The 25,845-nt window shown below is 40.5% G+C and overlaps 1 protein-coding gene across 1 annotated transcript in view; it reads right to left on the reverse strand.

Moving 5' to 3' along the window:
• The window catches only part of LOC105987467 (mucin-19-like), a 62,621-nt gene that overhangs the window by 4,109 nt on the left and 32,667 nt on the right, over positions 1 to 25,845 (reverse strand). Inside the window, exons 30-44 of the mRNA XM_013018725.1 lie at positions 25,271 to 25,412; positions 23,638 to 23,669; positions 20,069 to 20,101; positions 14,939 to 15,025; positions 11,552 to 11,638; positions 10,553 to 10,627; positions 9,864 to 9,959; positions 9,424 to 9,693; positions 5,592 to 5,666; positions 4,903 to 4,998; positions 4,512 to 4,732; positions 2,412 to 2,498; positions 1,686 to 1,760; positions 995 to 1,172; positions 555 to 824 (exon numbers count right to left, since the gene is read on the reverse strand). Of these exons, the coding sequence (XP_012874179.1) occupies positions 555 to 824; positions 995 to 1,172; positions 1,686 to 1,760; positions 2,412 to 2,498; positions 4,512 to 4,732; positions 4,903 to 4,998; positions 5,592 to 5,666; positions 9,424 to 9,693; positions 9,864 to 9,959; positions 10,553 to 10,627; positions 11,552 to 11,638; positions 14,939 to 15,025; positions 20,069 to 20,101; positions 23,638 to 23,669; positions 25,271 to 25,412 (1,824 nt within the window). The remainder of the gene's footprint in view (positions 1 to 554; positions 825 to 994; positions 1,173 to 1,685; positions 1,761 to 2,411; positions 2,499 to 4,511; positions 4,733 to 4,902; positions 4,999 to 5,591; positions 5,667 to 9,423; positions 9,694 to 9,863; positions 9,960 to 10,552; positions 10,628 to 11,551; positions 11,639 to 14,938; positions 15,026 to 20,068; positions 20,102 to 23,637; positions 23,670 to 25,270; positions 25,413 to 25,845) is intronic.

Below are 25,845 nucleotides of genomic sequence, written 5' to 3' on the forward strand. Positions count from 1 at the left end.
ATGTGTGTCTACCACTGCTTCCCTCTCTGCTTCTGTTTCTTCCCTATCTGTGTTTCCAGTGTGCTTTCACTACTGCTTGTGGTAGCAACTCTACCGGCGCTTCCACTGGTTTCTGAGAGAAGAAAAATGATGTTTTAAAAATGTGTAGTTATTTTTTGTAGTCTTTGACTTTTTTCTTGAAATCCTTCTATATGCTTAAGCTAGCCTTGAACCTGTGACCTTCCTTTTTCAGCCTCCCTAATTCTGGATTTACAGTTTTACCACCACCATACCTGGCAAGAATATGGTTTAAAAGATGCTAAGAACTGGGTAAAAAGGATTCTGTCATGGGTTTTCCTTAAGTTTGTTCTTGTCATGATTTCCTACAATGTTTTCTCAAGTGCTCTAACCTTGTTCTCAGGATCTCACTTTGGAGTCAACAATGCTTATACTGGACTCCACAGTGCCCCACAGAGGGCTTTGTATTACTTTCTGGGTGTGTAGAACTGATGGTCTCAGTGCTTGATGGTCCAGCTGTGGTATGTATGCTTGGTGGTCAGGTTTGGTCTTCCTACCTGGTGGTCCAGCCGTGCTCTGCGTGCCTGGTGGTCCAGCTGTGGTCACCCCAGCTGTGGTCTCTTTGCTTGGTGTTCCAGCTGTGGTCTCTGTGCTTGCTGGTCTAGCTGTGGTCTCTCTGCCTGGTGGTCCAGTTGTGGTCTCCCTGTTTGCTGGTCCAGCTGTGCTCTGTGTGCCTCGAGGTCCAGCTGTGGTGTCTGAGCCTGGAGGTCCAGCTGTGATCTCCCTGCCTGATGCTGAAGTCGGTCCCATAGACTGGCCTGTTGTTCCTGATAAACACAGAAGCAATGATTGCTATGCCCACTCATGCTCCTGAAGCTGGAGACTGGGCCATTAGCTTGTAACGTAGATACTTTTGAACAGTGCTTCATTTTCCACAGCTGACCCACTCTGATAGTTTCACTTATGTGTAGGTGCTAAACTGCCTGCCTTGATTTACCTGAGTTTCCTTGGGTCACAGTTCCAGGGCTTGATTCTCTGAGGGTGCTGGCTTCTTTGCCAATAGGTGTGGGTGAGGTAGGCACTTCTGTTCTTGCTGATTTGAAAAAGCAAACAGTGATCTGTAAACATGTGTCCCCTATTGTCAGCACGCTGAACCTCACAGAAACCCTCTGATGCTGGCAACACATATTTCCCCATGTCATAACAGATTCCTCCCATTTTTCTCTCCAGGTCACTCCATTGGTTGACAGCAAACCCCCAAACCCAATGCTGGCCCATGAATCAAACTCTGACTGGGGCTTCTCAACAATGTGTGACAAAAATATTGATTGACTTTCTAATATGTCTTCCATGAATACTTTATATCCAGGTCCATCATTTAATATAAATATGAAATGTAATCTAACAAAAGCTAGAATTTTATAGACATCAGAATGATGGTCTCAAACTTTTCCATGTATTTGCCTAACATTCTGATATAACATTATTTCCTTAAAATTTGATCTCCTTGTGGCTCTTGGGCAGGGGTGAGATGGTTTTCTTACAAAGCATTCTTCCCACTTGAGATTGGTTCCCAGTTGAACTTCACATAGTGTTGCCAGCTATTGGCTTAAACATGGGCAGGTCCTGATGAACAACGTTGTCTGTTGACAAAAAGCAGTGCCTGGAACAAACCCTGCTCTCCTCACCTGATGTGGCCTCAGCTGTTGAGGGTTCACTGCTTGGGGCTCTAGTAGTTTCACCAGCTGCTGGTCCTGTGGTGCCTGCCACAGGAAACAGGAAGCATTTAACAGCTGTCCTACAGAACAACAGGTCACATTGCCTGTTTCTAAATAGCTGTCACATATTCAGGTACACTTTGCCATTTCCAACTCCTTCTCCCTAGAAAGGAATCCTAAAATTGTATATGATTCTAAAGATGTCAGCAGGTACATGTTAACTTGTCTAGGGCAAATAAACTTCATCTTTACTTGCTTTTATAAGAAGACACTAGGATCCTTTGAATCATGAATAATATGTTTCCAGAATCAACTACAGACCTTCAGGAAATACTTATTATACCAAAGGCCCTTCTACCCCAAATATAGTTTCAGTGAATCTCAGAAGGACCCTACAATTTGATGTTAATTTGCAGTCATTGTTTGAATCCTGAACACCCTTTTTGAATCCTGGAATCATCATGTCTGATGAGCACACTCAGGGAACCAATGCTGGAACAAGGCTGTAGAAACATCATCTGATCCTGACCCTCTGTTCTCCCTGTAACACTGTTGCTACAGAACCTGGTCCCTTCTTAACTATAGTCTCTTCCTATTTCTTTCCATTGGCACCATGCTCCATAAACTGAGAATGAACGAGTTCACCATCCATGCATTTAAAAACCTGCACATGCAATGGCTCTCCCTTTTCCTTACCTGATCTGTGGCTAGCAGAAGTGGCAGCTGGTCTGGCTGAGGATCCTCGGCCTGAAGTGGTGGAGGCTGCAGACAGCACCGTGCTCCCTAAAACCAACCACAGAATGAGAGGTGACAATAATGAACATGCTTCTCCTACCAAAGTGAGAAAAAGACAGTGAGTGACAATTCCACTCCAATTCTCCTCAGCATTATAAACCTTGTGGGAGTCTGACTGCACAGACCAGCTCCTGCTATGAGAAGACTTCAGGGAGAGAGGATTGTACTCCATCCACACTGAGAGAGCAGGAAGGCGCCATGGATCTGTTCCTTGCATATCCAGTGCACTACCACCTGCCTGAGTTGATCAGGTGACACACAAAGTGTCTGTTGTATATCATGGAAAGAGAGGGGTGTCTGATGTACACCATGGAAAGAGACAGTTTCAGAGTCTGCCTGGTTCTCCTGTTCCCTGAGAAACAGAAGAGGAGCATGCTTTTCATTGCAAGGTACAAAGAGAGTTTGGCTTCCTTATGCTTAAGACCTGAATTAGGCTTGCTTTTTTCCTGTGACTTTGGAAATGTATTTACTACCTAGTTTTCACTGGAGTTTCTAGTAGGTACATCCAATGGGTCATGCAACACTGAGTTTGTGCTCATTGCCATAAGGTATTGTACTTTAATGTAATCATCACATAGGTACCTTGATTTGTTAGCTCCCAATGGTTGGGTCTAGTCTTGTTTTGTCCTGATACAATTTATTATTTTTCCTGTGGAGTCCACTCATTTATTTTTGTCTTCTAAGTCTATGGTCATTGATTCCTCTGTCTCTATCCGGAACTAGAATAAGAACATATGTGCTCTAGAGGAGAAGGATTATTTTTTATTTAGAGATTGTGACATCCTTGGGAAGTATGCAGAGTGAATACATCACTAAAATGACAGCATGTGAAGGGGCCATTCCAAGGAAGTTCTGAGATCTTTAATCATGTAAATATTTTTATATCTCCCTTTTATAACAAGCTGATGGTAACTAAACTAATGGGATCCACTTTCTCTAAAGTTTAATTTCACTGTTGTGGTATAAACATGTCCAAATAAAACATGTAAATAAAAAAAGATAGCATGTGCTTCCCAAACTGCTCATGTATCCTAAAATATTTCTCTGAAAGTCATAGAGTTATTGTCTCTAATCTTCTAGTCATGGGTCATCACCAAAGTAGCCACGGTTGGGAAGGGCAGCCATGACGCACACCTATAAGTTTACTTCACAGGAGGCTGAATTCTGAGGATTAGTCTTCCTAGACAGACTAGGTAGTAAAGACTGTGAGACCCTTAGCTCCAATTAACTAACAAAAGGGCCCAAAGTGGAGCGATGGATCAAGTGCTAGCCTTGAGCACAAATGCTCAGGGGACAGTGCCTAGGCCTTGAGTGAAAGCCCCTGGACAGGCACTATAAAAATATCAGCACAATGGTTGGGTTCACCATGGATCCTGTCTCTGACTGCATGTAGAGTACAAGTGCATGTGTGTCTACCACTGCTTCCCTCTCTGCTTCTGTTTCTTCCCTATCTGTGTTTCCAGTGTGCTTTCACTACTGCTTGTGGTAGCAACTCTACCCGCGCTTCCACTGGTTTTTGTGGGAAGAAAACTGATGTTTAAAAATGTGTAGTTATTTGTTGTATTCTTGGACTTTTTGAAACCCTTCTATATGCTTAAGCTGGCCTTAAACCTGTGACCTTGCTTCTTCAGCCTCCCTAATTCTGCAATTACAGTTTTACCACCACCATACCTGGCAAGAATGTGGTTTAAAAGATACTAAGAACTGGGTAAAATGGATTTTGTCATAAGTTTTCCTCAAATGTTTTCTTGTCATGATTTCCTACTATGTTTTCTCAAGTGCCCTAACCTGCTCTCAGGATCTCACTTTGGAGTAAACAATGCTTATACTGGACTCCACAGTGCCCCACAGAGGGCTTTGTATTGCTTTCTGGGTGTGTAGAACTGATGGTCTCAGTGCTTGATGGTCCAGCTGTGGTATGTATGCTTGGTGGTCAGGTTTGGTCTCCCTACCTGGTGGTCCAGCCGTGCTCTGCGTGCCTGGTGGTCCAGCTGTGGTTACCCCAGCTGTGGTCTCTCTGCCTGGTGGTCCAGCTGTGGTCTCTGTGCTTGCTGGTCCAGCTGTGGTCTCTGTGCTTGCTGGTCTAGCTGTGGTCTCCCTGCCTGGTGGTCCACCTGTGCTCTGTGTGCCTTGTGGTCCAGCTGTGGTCTCCGAGCCTGGAGGTCCAGCTGTGATCTCCCTGCCTGATGCTGAAGTCGGTCCCACAGACTGGCCTGTTGTTCCTGATAAACACAGAAGCAATGATTGCTATGCCCACTCATGCTCCTGAAGCTGGAGACTGGGCCATTAGCTTGTAACGTAGATACTTCTGAACAGTGCTTCATTTTCCACAGCTGACCCACTCTGATATTTTCACTTATGTGTAGGTGCTAAACTGCCTGCCTTGATTTACCTGAGTTTCCTTGGGTCACAGTTCCAGGGCTTGATTCTCTGAGGGTGCTGGCTTCTTTGCCAATAGGTGTGGATGAGGTAGGCACTTCTGTTCTTGCTGATTTGAAAAAGCCAACAGTGACATGTGATCATGTGCCCCCCTATTGTCAGCATGCAGAACCTCACATAAACCCTCTGATGCTGGCAACACCTATTTTCCCTTGTCATATCAGATTCCTCCCATACATCTCTCCAGGTCACTCCATTGGTTGACAGCAAACCCCCACACCCAATGCTGGCCCAGGAATCAAACTCTGACGGGGCTTCTCAACAATGTGTGACAAAAATATTGATTGACTTTCTAATATGTCCTCAATGAATACTTTATATCCAGGGCCATCATTTAACATAAATATAAAATCTAATATAACAAAAGCTAGTATTTTACAAACATAAGAGGGATGGTCTCAGACTGTTTCCATGCATATGCCTAACAATCTGATCTAACATGATTTCCTTATTTGATCTCCTTGTGGCTCTTGGGCAGGGCTGAGATGGTTTTCTTACAAAGCATTCTTCCCACATGAGATTGGTTCCCAGTACAACTTCACACAGTGTTCCCAGCTATTGGCTTAAACATGGGCAGGTCCTGGTGAACATCATTGTCTTTTGACAAAAAGCAGTGCCTGGAACAAACCCTGCTCTCCTCACCTGATGTGGCCTCAGCTGTTGAGGGTTCATTACTTGGGGTTGTAGTAGTTTCACCAGCTGCAGGTCCTGTGGTGCCTGCCACAGGAAACAGTAAGCATTTAACAGCTGTCCTACAAAACAACAGGTCACATTGCCTGCTTCTAAATATCTGTCACATATTCAGGTACACTTTGTCATTTCTGACTCCTTCTCTAGAGAGAAGGAGGGATCCTAAAATTGTATATGATTCTAATGATGTCTGTGGGTACATGTTAACTGGTCTAAGGCAAATAAACTTCACCTTTACTTGCTTTAATAAGAAGATGCTGGATGCTGTGAATCAGAAACAATCTTGCTTCCAGAAGCAACTACAGACCTTCAGGAAATACTTATTATACGAAGGGCCCTTCTATCCCAAATGTAGATTCAGCGAATCTCAGAAGGACCCTACAAATTTGATGTTAATTTGCAGTCATTGTATGAATCCTGAACACCCTTCCTGAATCCTGGAATCATCATGTCTCATGAGCACAAGGAGGGATGGGAATTCTGGAACAAGGCTGTGGAAACATCATGTGATCCTGGCCCCCTGTTCTCCCTGTAACACTGTTGCTACAGAACCTGGTCCCTTCTTAACTCCAGTCTCTTCCTATTTCTTTCCATTGGCACCATGCTACATAAACTGAGAATGAAAGAGTTCACCATCCATGCACTTAAAAACCTGCACATGCAATGGCTCTCCCTTTTCCTTACCTGATCTGTGGCTAGCAGAAGTGGTAGCTGGTCTGGCTGAGGATCCTGGGCCTGCAGTGGTGGAGGCTGCAGACAGCACCGTGCTCCCTAAAACCAACCACAGAATGAGAGGTGACAACAATGAACATGCTTCTCCTACAAAAGTGAGAAAAAGACAGTGAGTGACAATTCCATTCCTGTTCTCCTCAGCATTATAAACCTAGCAGAAGCCTTGTTCCACAGACAAGCTCCTGATATGAGAAGACATTGGGGAGAGAGGCTTGTACTCCATCCACACGGGGAGAGAAGGAAGGACCTATGGTTCCAGTGCCTCCATATCCAGAGCACTACCACCTAATGAGTTGATTATGTGGTATACAAAGGTGTCTGTTGTACTCCATAGAGAGAGAGGGGTGTCTGATGTACACCATGGAAAGAGACAGTTTCAGAGTCTGCCTGGATCTCCTGTTCCCTGAGATATACAAGAGGAGTATGCTATTCAGTGCAACTACAAAGTGAGTTTGGCTTCCTTATGGTTAAGACCTGAATTAGGCTTGCTTTTTCCTTTGATTATAGAAATATATTTACCACATAGTTTTCACTGAAGTTTCAAGTAGATACATCCAGTCTTGCAACACTGAATTTGTGCTCATTGCCCTAAGGTATTTTAATTAAATGTAATTATCATGTTGGTACCATGATTTGTTAGCTCCCAATGGTTGGGTCTAGTCTTTTTTTGTTCTGATACATTTTATTCTTTTTCCCAGTGGAGTCCTCTCACTTATTTTTTGTCTTCTAAGTCTATATGATTATTGATTCCTCTGTCTCTATCAGGAACTAGAATGAGAACACAGCTGCTCTAGAGGACAAGGGTTATGTCTTATTTAGGGATGGTGACATTCTTGGGAAGTATGTAGAGTGAATACATCACTAAAATGACAGCATGTGAAGCGGCCCATTCCATGGAAATCCCAAGATCTTTAATCATGTAGATACTTTTCATACCTCCCTTTTATAATAAGCTGATGGTAACTAAACTAATGACATCCATTTTCTCTAAAGTTTAATTTCATTGTTGTGGTATAAACATTTCCAAATAAAACATGTAAATGAAAAAAAAAAGACGGCCTGTATTTCCCAAACTTTTCTTGTATCCTAAAATATTTCTGAGAGTCACAGTGTTATTTTCTCTAATCTTCTAGTCATGGGCCATCACCAAACTAGCAATGGTTGGGAAGGGCAGCCATGGCGCACACCTATAAGGTTTACTTCTCAGGAGGCTGAATTCTGAGGATTAGTCTTCCTAGACAGACTAGGTATTAAAGACTGTGAGAACCTTAGCTCCAATTAACTACCAAAAGGGCCCAAAGTGGAACGATGGATCAAGTGCTAGTCATGAGCACAAAAGCTCAGGGGACAGTGCCTAGGCCTTGAGTGAAAGCCCCAGGACAAGCACCATAAAAATATCAGCACAATGGTTGGGTTCACCAGGGATCCTGTCTCTGACTGCATGTAGAGCACAAGTGCATGTGTGTCTACCACTGCTTCCCTCTCTGCTTCTGTTTCTTCCCTATCTGTGTTTCCAGTGTGCTTTCACTACTGCTTGTGGTAGCAACTCTACCCACGCTTCCACTGGTTTCTGGGGGAAGAAAAATGATGTTTTAAAAATGCGTAGTTAGATCCCTAGCCATAAAAGAAATGCAAATCAAAACAACATTGAGATATCACCTCACCCCAGAAAGAACGGCAAAAATCAAGAACTCTAATAACAACAGATGCTGGAGGGGATGTGGACAGAAGGGAACCTTACTTCATTGTTGGTGGGAATGTAAACTTGTCCAACCACTTTGGAAAGCAGTATGGAGGTTCCTCAAAAGACTTCACATAGAACTCCCCTATGACCCAGCAATCCCACTTTTGGGCATTTACCCAAATGCTTACAAACAAGACCACACTAAAGCTACCAGCACAACTATGTTTATTGCAGCATTATTTACCATAGCTAAGATATGGAACCAACCCAGATGCCCCTCAGTAGATGAATGGATCAAGAAAATGTGGTATGTATACACAATGGAATTCTATGCCTCCATCAGAAAGAATGACATTGCCCCATTTGTTAGGAAATGGAAAAAATTATATTAAGTGAAGTAAGCCAGGCCCAAAGAAACATAGGTCCCATGGTTTCCCTTATTTGCAATATCTAGTATATGTACGAGTCAAGCGGAAAAGGTCAGATAATGTGATGTCAGGAAAATGAACCGTTAGCTATGTATTTTAATGTTTTTTCTTTCATACATGTGTTTCTAACGCATTTATAAGATTATCTCTTTGTTGCTTTGTATGTCCCTCCCCCACAGTATAACCCCTGCTTTCACTATATTTGATGTCAGTATAACTTGTGGAGGAGATGGGGAAAAACCAGTTGTTTAAGGATACAGGTGGATCTGATGCAACAATGAGAAGTACAAGTTGTCATGTCCAAAACGAGCTTTACAACGTCGGTGCGGGGGGGGGGGAGGGGGGGGAGGGGCGAAGGAGAAGGATTGGGATGGGGGGGATGGGGGAGGCTGGGAAGGGATGGGAAGGGTAAACAAAGGAGGAGGCTGCAATGCTTGGTAAGAAATGTACGCATTATCCTGCCCATGCAATTGTAACCCCTCTGTACAGTTTGTTCACAAATAAAATAAAATAAAATTTAAAAAAAAATGCGTAGTTATTTTTTGTAGTCTTTGACTTTTTTTTTGAAATCCTTCTATATGCTTAAGCTAGCCTTGAACCTGTGACCTTCCTTTTTCAGCCTCCCTAATTCTGGAATTACAGTTTATCCACCACCATACCTGGCAAGAATGTGGTTTAAAACATACTGAGAGCTGGTAAAATGGATTCTGTCATGGGTTTTCCTTAGATGTGTTCTTGTCATGATTTCCTACAATGTTTTCTCAAGTGCTCTAACCTTGCTCTCAGGATTTCACTTTGGAGTCAACAATGCTTTTACTGGACTCCACAGTGCCCCACAGAGGGCTTTGTATTACTTTCTGGGTGTGTAGAACGGATGGTCTCAGTGCTTGATGGTCCAGCTGTGGTCTGCATGCTTGGTGGTCAGGTTTGGTCTCCCTACCTGGTGGTCCAGCCGTGCTCTGCGTGCCTGGTGGTCCAGCTGTGGTCACCCCAGCTGTGGTCTCCCTGTCTCGTGTTCCAGCTGTGGTCTCTGTGCTTGCTGGTCTAGCTGTGGTCTCAGTGCCTGGTGGTCCACCTGTGGTCTCCCTGCCTGATGGTCCACCTGTGCTCTGTGTGCCTCGTGGTCCAGCTGTGGTCTCTGAGCCTGGAGGTCCAGCTGTGATCTCCCTGCCTGATGCTGAAGTCCGTCCCACAGACTGGCCTGTTGTTCCTGATAAACACAGAAGCAATGATTGCTATGCCCACTCATGCTCCTGAAGCTGGAGACTAGGACATTAGCTTGCGCCTTAGATACTTCTGAACAGTGCTTCATTTTCCACAGCTGACCCACTCTGATATTTTCATTTGTGTGTAGGTGCTAAACTGCCTGCCTTGATTTACCTGAGTTTCCTTGGGTCACAGTTCCAGGGCTTGATTCTCTGAGGGTGCTGGATTCTTTGCCAATAGGTGTGGATGAGGTAGGCACTTCTGTTCTTGCTGATTTGAAAAAGCCAACAGTGACATGTGATCATGTGCCCCCCTATTGTCAGCATGCTGAACCTCACATAAACCCTCTGATGCTGGCATCACCTATTTCCCCTTTCATATCAGATTCCTCCCATACATCTCTCCAGGCCACTCCATTGGTTGACAGCAAACCCCCAAACCCAATGCTGGCCCAGGAATCAAACTCTGACGGGGCTTCTCAACAATGTGTGACAAAAGTATTGATTGACTTTCTAATATGTCCTCAATGAATACTTTATATCCAGGTCCATCATTTAACATAAATATAAAATCTAATATAACAAAAGCTAGTATTTTACAAACATAGGAGGGATGGTCTCAGACTGTTTCCATGCATATGCCTAACAATCTGATCTAACATTATTTCCTTATTTTATCTCCTTGTGGCTCTTGGGCAGGGCTGAGATGGTTTTCTTACAAAGCATTCTTCCCACATGAGATTGATTCCCAGTACAACTTCACACAGTGTTCCCAGCTACTTGGCTTAAACATGGGCAGGTCCTGATGAAAAATGTTGTCTGTTGACAAAAAGCAGTGCCTGGAACAAACCCTGTTCTCCTCACCTGATATGGCCTCAGCTGTTGAGGGTTCACTGCTTGGGGCTCCAGTAGATTCACCAGCTGCTGGTCCTGTGGTGCCTGCCACAGGAAACAGTAAGCATTTAACAGCTGTCCTACAGAACAACAGGTCACATTGCCTGTTTCTAAATAGCTGTCATATATTCAGGTACACTTTGCCATTTCTGACTCTCTTTCTAAAAAGGGATCTTAAATACATATATTCTGAAGATGCCAGTGGGTATACATTATCTTGCCTAAGGCAAATAAACTTCATCTCTACTTGCTTTAATATTAAAATATTGGAATCCTGTAGTTCAGAACCCTTCATGCCTCCAGAAGCAACTACAAAGCTTCATAAATTACTTATTATACCTGGGGCCCTTCTATCTGAGGCCCAGATTTAATGAATCTATAAAGAACTCCTCAATGTGTATTTCAAGCTTGTTTTATTTGATGTTAATTTCCAGCACTGTTTGAATCCAGGATGTCTATCCTGACTCCTGGAATCATTGTGTCTCATGAGCACACTGAAGGATGCAAATGTTGGAACAAGACTGTAGAACTGTCATCTGATCCTGATTCCCTGCACTGCCCATAATACTGTTGGGTAAGAACCTAGTCCCTTAACTCCAGTCTTTCCTTATTCCTTTCCTTTGGCACTATGCTCCAAAATCTGAGAACAAAGGAGTTCACCACACAAACCCATAAACCCCTGCACATACATTGGCTCTCCCTTTTTTATCTTTTTAATTTTTTTTCATTTGTGGGGCTTGAACTCTGGGCCTGGGCGCTGTCCCTTAGCTCTGCAGGTCAAGGCAAGCACTCTACCTCTTGAGCCATAGTGCCACTTCCAGTTTTCTGGTGGTTAATTGGAGCTAAGAGTCTCATGGACTTTCCTGCCCAGGCTGGCTTTGAACTGTGATCCTGGGATCTTAGACTCCTTAGTAGCTAGGATTACAGGTGTGAGCCACTGACAGTGGGCTGGCTCTCTCCTTTCCTTACCTGATTTGTATCTGGCCGAGGTGGTAGCTGGTCTGGCTGAGGATCCTGGGCCTGCAGTGGTGGAGGCTGCAGACAGCACCGTGGTCCCTGAAACCAACAACAGTAGGGGGGTGTGTTCAGGATGTACATTACTCCTACTATTACTCTGAGTAATAGTGCTTGTGAAAAAGGCAGTGAAAGGTTCTGTCCCCCATCTCTCCTCAATCCTGAGTTCTATCCCCCATCTTCTTCTGATCTCACAGATTAGAACCTACTGCAAAGAGATGATCAGAGCCGGTTGTGTGGCCCTAACCAGAATCTATGGCTCCTGAGCTTGAATCTCCAGGGCTCCTGCCAACTGCAGGGGTATTTGCAAATGGTACCCACATGGTGTCTGCTATATATCATGGGGGAGATATTTAACAGGAAAGTTCCACCAGCTCTCCTGTTTACCAAGGAACATGGAAGCTCATGTACTATAAGCTTGTTCTTCTGAAGGGAGAGAACGAGAAATTCAGTTGAAGCACGTAAAGCTCAGTATCTTTAGGAATAAGACAAATTAGGCCTGATTTTCCTTTTGACAAAGTGAATGTAACTATCCCATCATTTTCTCTTGACTCTCAAGTTCTTGTGATAGGTAAAGTCATTTGATTCAAATAACACAGATCCTGTGCTCACGATCAGAGTGCTCACCGTCAATGTACACTAAAGCACGTTTATTAATAACATTGTAATAGGTGAGGAAGGTGAATGGGGTGACACTGATCAAGAGGCATCATATTCATAAACTGCTTTGTTAAATTGCGACTCCTTGTACAACGATGTGAAAGACGATATTTAAAATATTAAAAGTTGATCAGTAAATAATAAAATGTAGCTATCACATAGGTTCATTGGTGTTTACCCCTGAATACTTTTGTTTATGCTTAAATTTTCCCTGGTTCCAGGTCATACCTTTCCCCTGTTAAAATTTCATCTTGTCAGTCGATATGAATATTCATTCCTCCTCTTCTAACATGAACCAGAGTGAGAGAATATGTGCTCTCCCCCCTGCATTCTACAGTAATTCTAAGATAGAATGATGTCTACAACCATAAAGTACCTGTCTTGCTAAAGTCCCTGTCCTGACTCCCCTGAGTTTCCTTGGCTTGTAGTTCCTGTGCTGTGTTCCCTGGGTGTGCTGCCCTTCTCATTACTAGGAGTAGGTGTGGCAGGACCCTCTGATTCTGTTAAAATAGCATGCAATAATGCTTTAGTCATTCATTGATTCATTTAACCCAGGAAAAGGTTTTCTCTGGTGGGTAGAATGTACTTCCCGTTGATCAGATGACTTTAAGTGACTTGATCCAGGTCACCAGTTTTGTTGATGGCAGATCCAGATGCTAAACACTAGCTTTAGAATCATTATTTTGACCTCTGCTTTCAAAGATCTACAACAAAAGACTCATTTGTGCAATTTTCTAAATGGTGCTAAGTTAGAGGCTCTGAAGAATACCATAAAATTAAACCCAGCCATGGAATCTATAATTTCTTCCATAGAAATGAGATCATTGTTTTTATATTGCTACATTTTAAAATCTTTTGTTTTCTGTTCTAGTTCTGGTATACTGGCCTAGTAGCAAACACTCTGGAATGGCACCCACTTGTGGCCCAAACTTAGAACTGCACCATTCATATAAACTACATGGTGCCTGAAAGCCATTATTACCTGAGTAATTCTGATTCAAAATTAGGGAATACAAGCTCAAAGGTCATCCCTCTAAAATTTCAATCAGTTTAGAAATCAAATTAGAATAATTAGTCGCAATTGGTAGTGCTTTATGTAGATTTTTTCTCATCCCATTATACTATTATGTAAATGATATATATTCCTAAAAGAATATTGACATACATTTACGTCAAAAAATTAATAGGGGAAAACATAGAAAAAATTAGAGTTTAAATGGAAGAGAAGTGTGACAGAAGTGTTGCCCTGCTTTGATCAGAATAACCTGCATAGAAAGGCTCCTTTCTAACAGGTCCTGAGTCTAGGCAGGTGGGCTCAGAAATAGGCCATCTAGAAAGTTCTTAAGGGATGCTGATGCTGTAGTCCAGAAACCAAACATGGAGTACCACGGGGTCCCTTGAAGAGGACTATAGACAGGAGTATAAAATAGTTGACACTGGTACCAGTCAAGGGAAACAAAATGGAAAAGACATAACCCTACTAAGGTCTTTAAAATGACTGATGACGTAAGTCCAAGGCTAGACTCAATCTTGTTTTTCTTTTTGTTCTGTTTATGATGAGACTAGAGCTTGAACTCAGGGCCTGGGCACTGTCCCTTAATTTTTTCCCATGCCAAGCGAGAGAGTAAAACCTTATTTCAAGCCCCAGTACTAACACAAGCTACATATACACACATACATGTGTGTATATGTATATATGTGTGCATCACAAAATTCATTTGCACTTCATTGTTTCTAACTCACTGTCTAAAAAATTGATGTTAAAATCGTGATTCTGAGACTGAGTTTATCAATTTGCTTATTGAATGCAAATAAACTTCTTTATACTTGCTTGTTTTAAAACTAGGATTAGGGCTGGGAATGTGGCTTAGTGGTAGAGTGCTTGAATGAAGCCCTGAGTTCAATTCCTCAGAACCACATAAACAGAAAAGCCAGAAGTGGCTCTGTGGCTCAAGTGATAGAGTGCTAGCCTTGAGCAAAAGAAGCTCAGGGACCGTGCCCAGGCCCTGAGTTCAAGTCCCAGGACTGAAAAAAAATCATCATGGGTTATTAATCTTAGAGTTTTTTTTTTTTGGCTAGTTCCAGGGCTTGAACTCAGGGCCTGGGCACTGTCCTTGAGCTTTTTCACTTTTTTTCTGGTGGTTAATTGGAGATAAGGGTCTCCTGGGCTTTCTTGGCCAGGCTGGCTTTGAACCATGATCCTCAGATCTCAGCCTCCTAAGTAGGTAGGATTACATTCATGAGCCACTGGCGCATAGCTCATGATGATTTTTAAAACCAACTGTGAGGTTTGTAAGAAGTATTTACTATGTCTGGGTCCTTCTGCCAGAGGTCCACATTCAATGATTCTGTGAAGAACTCCTCCACTGTATGTCAAAAATATTCTGTTTGATTTCAATTTCCAGCCAATTGCAAGCAAGGACTCCACTCCAAACTTACAGCCTCAGTAGATTCAGCTTTGGAGTCTCAGAATCATGGTGTTCATAGCACATCAAGAGATAGCAAGGATAGTACAGGACTACAGAAATACCATCTAATGTAGACTACATAGTAATGAATAGGGTTTCTTGCTCCAATCTCTTCCTATTCCTTTCTTTCTTCACCATGTTCTGGGCACCAAGAATGGAGATAGGCAATATAGACACTTAGAGCCTGAAAATTCCTAGACTTTTTTTTTCTTACCTGAGCTGCTGCTACCAGAGGTTGTGGCTGGTCTGTCAGAGGTTCTGGGGTGGGCAGCGGTGGAACCTGCAGACACTGCTGTGGTCCCTGGAACCAAGAACAGACTGAGGGATGGAGGCAGGGTACATGCTATTCCGAACAATATTACAAGTTCTTGGAAGTATTAGAAAAAGATGGTGATTGACACAATCCTTTAACTCTCTTGAAGCCTGTCATTTTTTAAATGTTGGTCCTGGGGCTTGAACTCAGAACCTAGGTGTTATCCCGGAGCTTTTATTTTATCTTATTTTGCTCAGGGCTTAGTGCTCTACCTCTTGAGCCACAGCTCCACTTCAGGCTTTTTGCTGGCTCACTGAAGATAAAGGGTCTCACGGATTTGTCCGGCCAGGGCCAGCTTCAAACCACAATGCTTAGATCTCAGCCTCCTGAATAGCTATGAGTCACTGTCACCTGGCTTGATTTTTTTAGAATGATTATTGCTCGAATGTTTCCATCAGATTAATCTAAGAAGAATTAACAAGTTTCCTGCTTTATGCTGTTTTATGTAGAATTTATCTTTTAGCTCTCCAATTTTAATGTGAACCATAACTTATTTCAAAAGAATTTGCCATAAATTTATGTGGATAAATTACTAGTCGAATGTACATGGTAAGATAAATAAAATCAGGCTATGACTTGCTAGTAAATAAATAAAGAGAAATCTTACATACATATGAGCAAATGGCATTTAAGGAGCTATTAAAGCCAGGTACAGGTGGTTTACTATAATCCTTGCTACTCAGGAGGCTGACATTTGAGGATCATGGCTCAAAATCAGCCTGGGCAGCAAAGTCCTTGAAACTCTTATCTCCCATTAACCACCAAAAAAACAGAAGTGAGGGAGTGGCTTAAGTGGTAGAGCACAAGCCTTGAATGGTTAAGTTAAGAGACAGTACCCAGGCCCTGAGTTCAAGCCATGGTACTAACACAAAAATAAGAAAACCACTAATGTATTATTACTACATAAGTGAAGGTTGATCACTGAATGTTTCCCTGTCTTCTAGGTGACTTAGCTCACACACTAGGCCCTCAGATGCTAAGATTTGAGGTAAGGCAAGTTGTTGCCAAATAGAAAGGCCTCTGCCTCCTTGTCTGGAAACGCTGCAAAATGAAAATGAAGTATTTGGCTCATTTCTTGTCACCTGTTGTGGCTCTGTCGCTTGTACTTTGATTTTCAGCACCTGGGGTCCCACTCGGTGACATTGCACTTGTCCCTTAAAAAGAGACAACAAATAACTAGTACAGACTTAAAAAAGAAACATGTACAGGTGCTACCAACTATCAAGGTGATGAGAACACACAATTAGATGAAAAAATACAAACAAGCCATCAACTTGTGGAAAGACGCATTACACCTTAATTATGCATGCAGAATAATCAGCTAAGTCTGATACTGTGTTTGGAACAATCTGTAGAAGCAACTGAGGTCAGCTGCTTGACTGGACCAGTGCACTTGATTCCGCACTTAGTTTACCTGTTTTGAGGCTCAGGACTGCTGTGGTTCTTGTGGTCCCAGCGGTGGAAGAGAGGGGAACGGAAGTGCCAGCATAGCCTGAGAAAACACCAAAGGAATTTCTCATCAGGTCCAGCCACAACCTGTGGCTCACCATTTAATCTTTGCTACTCAGGAGGCTGAGATGTGAGGATCACAGCTCCGAGCCATCCCAGGCAGGAAAGTCTATGAGATTCTTATCTCCAATTAAGTAGCAAAAGCCAGAAAGGGAGTTGTGGTTTATGTGGCAGAGCCCCACCCTTGAGCAAAACAGTTAAGGGACAGGACTCAAGCCCCGAGTTCAAGCCCTCCTAGTATTGGCATAAATTCTTTTTTTTTCCTCATCTATAGTCTATAGTCTATGTGAACTTTATTACCACTGTTGATCTAGCCATTCCTAATATGGAACACAATCAAGGAATTCTGTGACTTTCTGCTCAGAGCTCACTAAACACTGAGTACTATTTTGTCAAAATGTTTGGTTTAATGCTATTTTTAAAAAATAACTTTATGCAACTTGACCATGTTGATTCTTCATACACTTGGCTAAATAACTTTGCTTTAAAATAAGCAGAACTTTCTGGGTGCTGGTGGCTCATGCCTATACTCCCAGCTAGTGAGGAGACTGAAATTTAAGGATTGTGGCTCAAAGCCAAATTGGGCACAAAAGTTAGGAGACTCTTATCTCCAATTAACTACTAAAAATCCAGAAGTGGTGCTCTGACACAGGTGGTAGAGCAGTAGACTTGAGTGAAAAAGCCAAGCAAGAGGGTAAGGCCCTCTTTTGTGTCAGTGCTTATACTTATTTAAAAAATAAGCAGAACTTCATTATCTCATCAATGTAACTCAGGGCTGACAGAAGCCATAATAAAAACAATCCCACTTTTGGGCATTTACCCAAATGATCACAAACAAGGTCATACTAAAGCTACCAGCACAACTATGTTTATTGCAGCATTATTTACCATAGCTAAGATATGGAACCAACCCAGATGGCCCTCAGTAGATGAATGGATCAAGAAAATGTGGTGTATATACACAATGGAATTCTATGCCTCCATCAGAAAGAATGACATTGCCCCATTTGTTAGGAAATGGAAAGACTTGAAAAACACTGTAATAATATAGCAACTGCTACTTTTATACTTAAAATATCTACAGGATTGAAATGTATAAGTCTTTATATCCAACTTTTCTCTCAACCCATATTCTTATTCTGTAACTTATTTAATCCTGTTTCAGATCCCATTTAATAGCTATTGGTAAGGAAGAAAAAGAATTAGAAAGTACATAAAAACCAGACAATATAAATTGATCATGTTAAATTTGTTTTTTTAATGCTACTTAATAACAGTGGGAGAAACCTAGCAAATTACTTGTTTAAAATACTTTTTCAAAAGCCAGACACTGTTAGACATAGTTATGGCCCATGAAAAATAGGAATATACTAACCTGAAGTTGAGACAAGGCCTGAAGTTGTACCTGATAAGAAAAACAGAGTAATGTCAATTTGTCTGTCCTTCAAAACAATAGACTGATTACCTGTTAAATAGTTTTCAATATGCACTAATTTGTAATATACACAGTGGTTATGGTTAATACATGTTATTTCATTTTCAGTACAGCAAAATGATTATCTGCAGAATCACTTATTTTTATACAAAATATATTACAAATAGGATGATACCAAGTAGTATAAAATGTTATAATTATAGTAATAATTCTGTATCCTCTCAATTTAAAAAATCAACATAAATCTTATTTTTACACTGTTAAATATTCCTATGGAAGGAATATTAGCTCCAATGAATGAAGTAGATGAAGTGAAGAATTTATTCTATTATTTATATTATTATTATTGTGGTGGTGGTGGTGGTAGTTGTTATTTATGCCAGTATTAGGGCTTGAACTCAGGTCCTAACATTCTACCATTTAAGGCACACCTCCACTTCTGGCTCTTTGTTGGTTATGTGGGGATAAGACTCTTACTGACTTTTCTGCTGAGTTGGCTTTGAATCTTGATCTTCAGGTCTCAGGCTTCCCGACTAGCTAGATTATAGGCATGAGTCACTGGTGCTCAATTAAAAATTTATCATATAACTAACATATAACCAATGATAGAACCTTCACCAGAAATTCTGTGCCAAAAGGCAGATTCTGAATTAGGTTAAAGAAGTTATCCATTCATTATACAAATAGCATTTGCATAGTCTTATGTATGGCATGGTACAAAATGCACTTGGAAATTGAAGGATAACAAATTATGCACTTTGCGTTCAGGATCTTACTTATGTAAGATGAAAAACATGAATCAGTAACTACAAATAAATAAAATGAGAGATGGAGATAGAGCTAACTGTGCCCTAGTTTAGGAAAGTAGGTATTTCTGAGTGTATATTTGGGAGTATAAAGTGCATTTATAATTCTCTCTGTCTCTCTGGAGATCTCTTTTTTCTCTTTCTATATATAATGGATATATAATGGGTATGTATATAATATGACAGTTTTTCAATATAAAACAAAGCAGCTACTTCACAAACCCAACTAAGCTCCACAATGCTAATTTGCTGGCTAGCCATTTTTCTCAAGTTCTTTTTCAAATTTTTATTGACAATAAACACTCAGAGCCCACCCAAGACATTTTTAAAGTTTAAGTAGAGAGATAGTAAAACAAGCTCAAGTAGGAATACTGTATGCTCAGGGAAAATTCCCAGCCCCTCATGTTTAAAAAATGTAATCAGCCGGGTGCTGGTGGCTCAACCTGCAATTGTAGCTACTCAGGAGGCTGAGACCTCATAATCATAGTTTGAAGCCAGCCCAGGCAGGAAAGTCCGAGAGACTCTTATCCCAATTAACCACAAAAAGTCAGAAGTGGAGCTGTGGTTGAACACTGAACACAAAGCTCAGGGACAGCACCCAAGTCCAGGGTTCAAGCCCCAAGACTGGAAAAAAAAACTTTCTCTACCTATTATTTTGCTACTTAGAATTATATATTATAGTCCCTTGAATTTGAGAAAACAAAGGGAAAAATTAATTTTCTAAGAAGGGAAAATTATGCATCTAAGAATGTCCATGGTTATATATTAAAATGGGTCAAATGAAATTAGTATTTCAGAGAATCTTGACCATATATGTGAACTGGAGCCACAAACAAACAAAAATACCTCAAAACTTTGTACACATCTCCCATAAACTCTTCCTTCAACATATTCTTTTAGAAAAAGGAAGAAGTGTTTCTTATTAGAATGGCATAAAGGCCAGGTGCTAGGAGCTCAAGCCTATAATCCTAGCTGTCCTGGAGGCTGAGATCTGAGGATCACAGGTTCAAAGCCAGCTCAGGCAAGAAAGTCTGTGAGACAATCAACCAGCAGAATGCCAGAGGTGGAAGTACAGCTCAAGTGGTAGAATGCCAGCCTTGAGTAGAAAGGCTAATCCAGAACACAAGGCCCTGAGTTTGAACCTTATTACTGGGTTTGAAGGGAAAAAAAAGAATGATATAAGAAGAAAAAAAAACAGAATGATATTAGAATGCAAAAAGAATTTCTGGATGCTTCTAAACTTGGATGCTGATTAAGTCATGGTTGGACATTAATGCTTACCTGTAGTTGATCTACTGGAAATCAGTGTAGTTGCTATCAAAGAAAAACACAAATATTTGCAAATACAGATTAAAATGACACTGAAAGACAAGGTGAAAAATCATTTATCTAGACCTGGGAGGAGATCTAGGGAAGGTAAATAAGTGATTGAATGTTTGAGCTAGACTCTTTTATCACATCTTTACTCATTTCAACACACCTTCGTGCTCTCTGTGCCAGGGCTTTAATGATAGACCATTTCACTTAAGTGAGAATTCCTGAAGAGTTTTGAAGTAGAACTTGGGAAATGATTTCAGATATTGAACATTGAACCAGGTGTGGTGACGCACACTTGTAATCCCAGCACTTGGGAGGCCTCTGAGGGGAGAGGATCTCAAGTTCCATGTCAGACTGTTGCTATGAAGAAACAACTTGTCTCAAAAATAAGATAAAATAAAAACCTTAAAAATAAAAAAGAATTGAAATTTCTGGCCAATTTCCCCTAAGCAATAGTATGCAGAAAGCACATGATCTACTAATTCTGCAGAGTTCCTTCACAAGATTACAATTGCATGCAGACCCTGCCGTGGATCTGAGCATTTAGGAAATGAGTAGATGGATACTTATGACTTTGTACAAAAGAACCAAGATGGGTGGATTAAAAACTCATTCTGCTCTTGTAATTTAGAGAAAATAATATTTTTAATTACCTGCTTCAGTACTTAATATGGAAGTGGCTATTGTAGTAAAGACTGTGGAAGAAAGAATATATTTATTATACAAAAAGATTAGTTGAGTAGCTTTTGCTAGAAAATTAAGTTCAAGAAACTTGAAGGGCTGGGAATGTGGCTTAGTGGTAGAGTGCTTGCCTAGCATGCATGAAGCTCCAGGTTCAATTCCTCATTACCATATACACAGAAAAAACTGAAAGTGTTGCTGTGGCTCAAGTAGCAGAGTGCTAGCCTTGAGCAAAAGAAGCTCAGGGACAGTGCCCAGGCCCTGAGTTCAAGCCCCAGGACTGGCAACAAAATATAAAAACCAGTGGAGCCAAAGCTTCATGGCTCATGCCTAAATCCAAGCTATGTGGGAGACATAGATGGAAGATCTCAGTTTGAGAGCCAACCTAGGAAAAAGTTAACAAAAATGGACTTTAAGAAACAAGTATGCTGGTACACACCTATAATCCCAGGGGAAAGGGGTGGGGGAGGGAAGGGGATTGTGAAAATAGAAGAATCATAATCTGAGGTTGGCTGGCCCCAGATACAAAACAGAACAGTTTATAGAAAAATAAAACTAATGCTGGAGATGTAGGTCAAGTAATAAGGTTCCATCAAAACTGACTGAATCAATGAATCCAGTTTTTGTCATCTAAAATTAAATTTTCTGACATTATAGAGGATAAATGGCAGAATAATTTTTCACTTAAAAATTAAACTATACTACTATATACCCTTCAAAGTAAGTAGTTATTTCCTACTATTAGTACTTAAGTGAAATCTTACAAGAATTTTTAAAGTTTTCTTGGTTTTCATTTTGCTATTATCTGGTGCCAGTAAGGGGGCTTGAACCCAGGGCCTAAACTCCTTTGCTTAGCCTATTTGCTCTAAGTTGAGACTCTACCACTTGAGCCATACCTCCACTTCTGACTTTCTTGCTGGTTAGTTGGAGATAACGAGCCTCATGAACTTTTTTGCCTGTGTGAGCCTCAAATTTTGATCCTTAGATATCAGCTTCCTGAGTAGCTAATATTGTAGGCATGAGGCAATAGTGCTTGGCCTCACAAGAATTTTATGAAGTATATTTGTGGACCAAGAAATACAATTCAGAAATGTATCTTGATAACTTAGCTTCAATGAGTGACCAATAGTAGTTAACATTTAAATAGTATGTTAGAGTAGGTCATACTATTTAAATACATTATCAGACTCTACATTTCCATCCCATAATTGATGTCAAGGGAAATCAGTAAAGAATAAATCATTCCTTAAATCACACAAGACAGGAATATGTATATGTATACGTACATATGTATATACTTTAAGCAAATATAATGTCTCCAAAACAGTTAAATATGTTTTGCTTAGAATTCTCTTGAGGAGGGGTGGGGGTGGGGGTATGTGGCTGAGGAGGTGGGAGGGAAGGAATGGTAGAGGAAAAACAAAGGAGGAGGCAACAATACTAGATAAGAAATGGACTCATTATCTTGCTCATGTAACTGTAACCCCTTTGTACAGTATTTTCCCAATTAAAAAAATAAATTTAAAAAATAATAAAAAATAAAAAAGAATTCTCTTGAGGAAATACATCAAATATTGTTAGTGCTTAATAGAAATATATGCATTAAGACAAATTAACATTTTATATCTGCATTTTTAATTCCTTCAAATACGATGATTATGATTTTTAAATATTTAATTAGAAGACCTGAGCAAAAGAAGCTCAGGGATGGTACCCAAGCCCTGAGTTCAAGCCCCAGGACTGGAATAAAATAAATATGTACTTCACACACTTGCTTCTATATTACTTACTATTTACAATCTAAAAATGTCAAGCGTTGTAGCATTGTAGGGTTATATTTAATTAGCATATCATACATATTATGTGTTCTAATTTTTCTATTTCAATTCATGAGACTAAAATAATATTACGATATTTCTCTAGCAGCTAACTTTAGCTTAAAATAATTACATCAACAGATTTGTCAGCATATTTCACTAGCACAAATGTATGTGAAAGGATTATGAACCCACAAAATCAGAAAAACACATGTAAGACAATTATTTTTACCTGTAATTGTTGAATTTGTAGAAGGAATTTCTAGAATAATCAAAAATTACAATTATTGGCAGAAATGAAACATCTTGCAAAACTAATACTACATCTCAAGGTGTCTTAAAACATCTATTTTCTTTGTCATTTTTATAATTCTTAATGCAAAAAATAGAGTTTATGTGTTCTTTTGAAGCTGATTGAGACTTATTTGTATGTGTGTGCACCAGTTCTGACTGTCCCTTAGCTTCTTTACTCATGGCTGACTCTCTACCAATTGAGTCTTAGCTCCATTCTCAGCTTTTTGCTGAGTAATTAGAGATAAAAGCCTCACAAAGGTTCCTGTCCAGGCATGCTTCAAATGGAGATCTGTAGATCTTTGCCTCCTGAGTAACTACAATTACAGGCAAGAGCCACCAGCACCTGGCTTCTGACTGAGAGTTATTTTTAAGGTATGTTGCTCTTGAACAATTCTCAATTGTTCGATAATTTCTGAATTGCTTCTGACATTCCATTCCATCCGTTCAATTATTTTGACAGGTACCTCACTAGTTTAATTCCCAGAATCTACACAGAAGGAGAATCGGGCATGTATATCAGCCCATTGGCCCAGTCAACTGTCAATCATACACCTTTGCAGACCTGATTTTAAGAGCTCACCTGGCAATCTCACAGGGACAGAATCCCACCAAACCTCCCCCCAGAGATATCAAAAGCATGAAATACCGGCTCCCTTTCATGCTCAAAGTCTAAAAAGATTCCCAAATCTTTTGCCTCATCTTTTAAAAAATAATACATTAAAATCAAATGGAATAACTTACCATTGCACTCCAACTCTCCAGCAATACAATAGCTGCAAGTTACATTAGAAAAGGAAATTAGAATGAGTTGGAAATTTAGATTCCTAATGACAGGCATCTCACAAATTTAATACAACATGCTGACTACCTGTGAAAATCAAACAGATCTAAGAGAACAGTAAAGAATCAAGAATCACTTCCCTGAGAGCATGGCTAATTTCAATTGCTTGTTTATTCCTGTGCTGTGTCTCCTAATGATTCTACTTGGTTCTGGGACATAAGGAATGGTTTTTAGTCGAGCTGTGAAGTCAGCCCCTAAATTACCAGGTTCAAACCAGGTTCATGGACAAATGGCCCAAGTACAACCTCATGTTTGTGTTTTCTTCTTAGGAATCCTGTAAAAATCCCTTTACATTGATAAAATTCCAATATTTTCCCTAAAACTACAGAGTGATATTTTCTTTTCTGACATCTATCATTGTTAAATGTAATATTTAATTGATCATTAGTTGATCTGTGAATTTCTTGAAAATACAAGATAACATAACTGGCATAAACTGAATTTAAAGCCTTCCCATTTCGTAATGATCAAAGCACACAAGAAACAGGATTGGAGAGGGGTCAAGAGTACTCCATACACAGTATGAAAATAGAATAATGAAATACTTTAAAACTGCTTTTAGAAAAAAGGAAAGGGGCTTTACCCCAGTGGTTCATTCTCGCTAATCCTAGCTACTCATGAGGCTGAGATCTGAAGATGACAGTTTGATGCCAGCTCAGGAAGGTCTGTGAGATTCTTCTCTCCAGTTAACCACCAAAAAGCTGAATGTGGAGCTATGGCTCAAATGGTAGAACAAAACCTCAGGGACAGTACCCAGGCCCTGAGTGCAACACACACACATACACACACACAAACACACACACACACACACACACAAGGAATAAGAAAGAACAACAGATAAATTTATCAGTGTGCATTATATACCTGTTTGGAGATACCAACATGAAATTACAATTATACAAATTATTAATTTGTACAGTATATACTAATAAAATGAGGGGGAAAAGGAAACAACAAAGTTAAAATTCACCCATGATGAAAAATCATACTGAGCAAAGTAAGCCAGGTCCAGAAATATAAGACACATAATATTTTTTCAATCTGTAGATTCTAGCCCTAAAATATAGCTTCCCATGTAAACATCATAGAAGTAAATACTTATATATATGAGTTACTGGACTGTGCTATAAGCATGGATAAATCTCCATGGAGAAGAGTTTTTGAACAACTTGACAGTTTAACCAAATGAGTACCAGGATGCTGAAATAAGACTGTAAGAGGAGAAGGGAGCATAAAGAGAGTTGGATGATTAAAAAGGGACCAGGGGACAAATTCAGCCAGAATAACCAATGTCGCTATGTGATAAAAGAAGTGGGAAATGGGAAATGAGTCTGGGGAGGGGAGGGAAAGAACAGGAGGACAAATGACTCTAAGCAAGAAGAGTTGGACACTTAGATGGACATGTGAAATTGTAATCCCCTTGTAAAACCTTTTGAAGTTGAGGGAAAGTTTCCTTGCTTTTCTAAATGAAAGAGCAAAAATAAAAAAATAAAAAGAATCAACTGCTTATTGAAAAGTGCATAGAGAACGTACCATGTTCTTCCACAATCATCTTGCACGACGCCCCCTGCTGGTATAACATCATTATAGAAGCAGCTGCATTCCGACAGACCCACGCACTTCATGGTGTTCTCATCCAGGTAGGGCGCACTTTCTGGGCACTTGGCATAACAACCTACAAGCACAAATGACCCTAAATTCATTTCTGTTTCTAGAAACCCATCCTGAATGCATTACACACCTGTAAAGTTACTTGCACAATTCCACAAACTGACGTAGACGATAGCAAAAACTCACAGTCCTGCTGAAAAAATATATAAATGGAACAGAATTCAAGTTCTTTGGTCCTGAAGCATCAAACTCCAAAACTTCTTAACTAGGATCAATTAAGTTGTTCCCTCAAGTATTGTGTGTGTGTGTGTGTGTGTGTGTGTGTGTGTGTGTGTGTGTTAGTCCTAGGGCTTTAACTCACAGCTTGGGAGCTGTCCCTGAGCTATTTTGTTCAAGGATGGCACTCTACCACTTGAGTCACTGCTCCATTTCTGGCTTTTTAGTGGTTAACTGAAGATAAGAGTCTCACAGACTTTCCTGTCCTGGTTGGCTTCGAA

Source organism: Dipodomys ordii, unplaced genomic scaffold, assembly GCF_000151885.1.
Source record: "Dipodomys ordii isolate 6190 unplaced genomic scaffold, Dord_2.0 Scaffold42, whole genome shotgun sequence".
Lineage (NCBI taxonomy): Eukaryota > Metazoa > Chordata > Mammalia > Rodentia > Heteromyidae > Dipodomys > Dipodomys ordii.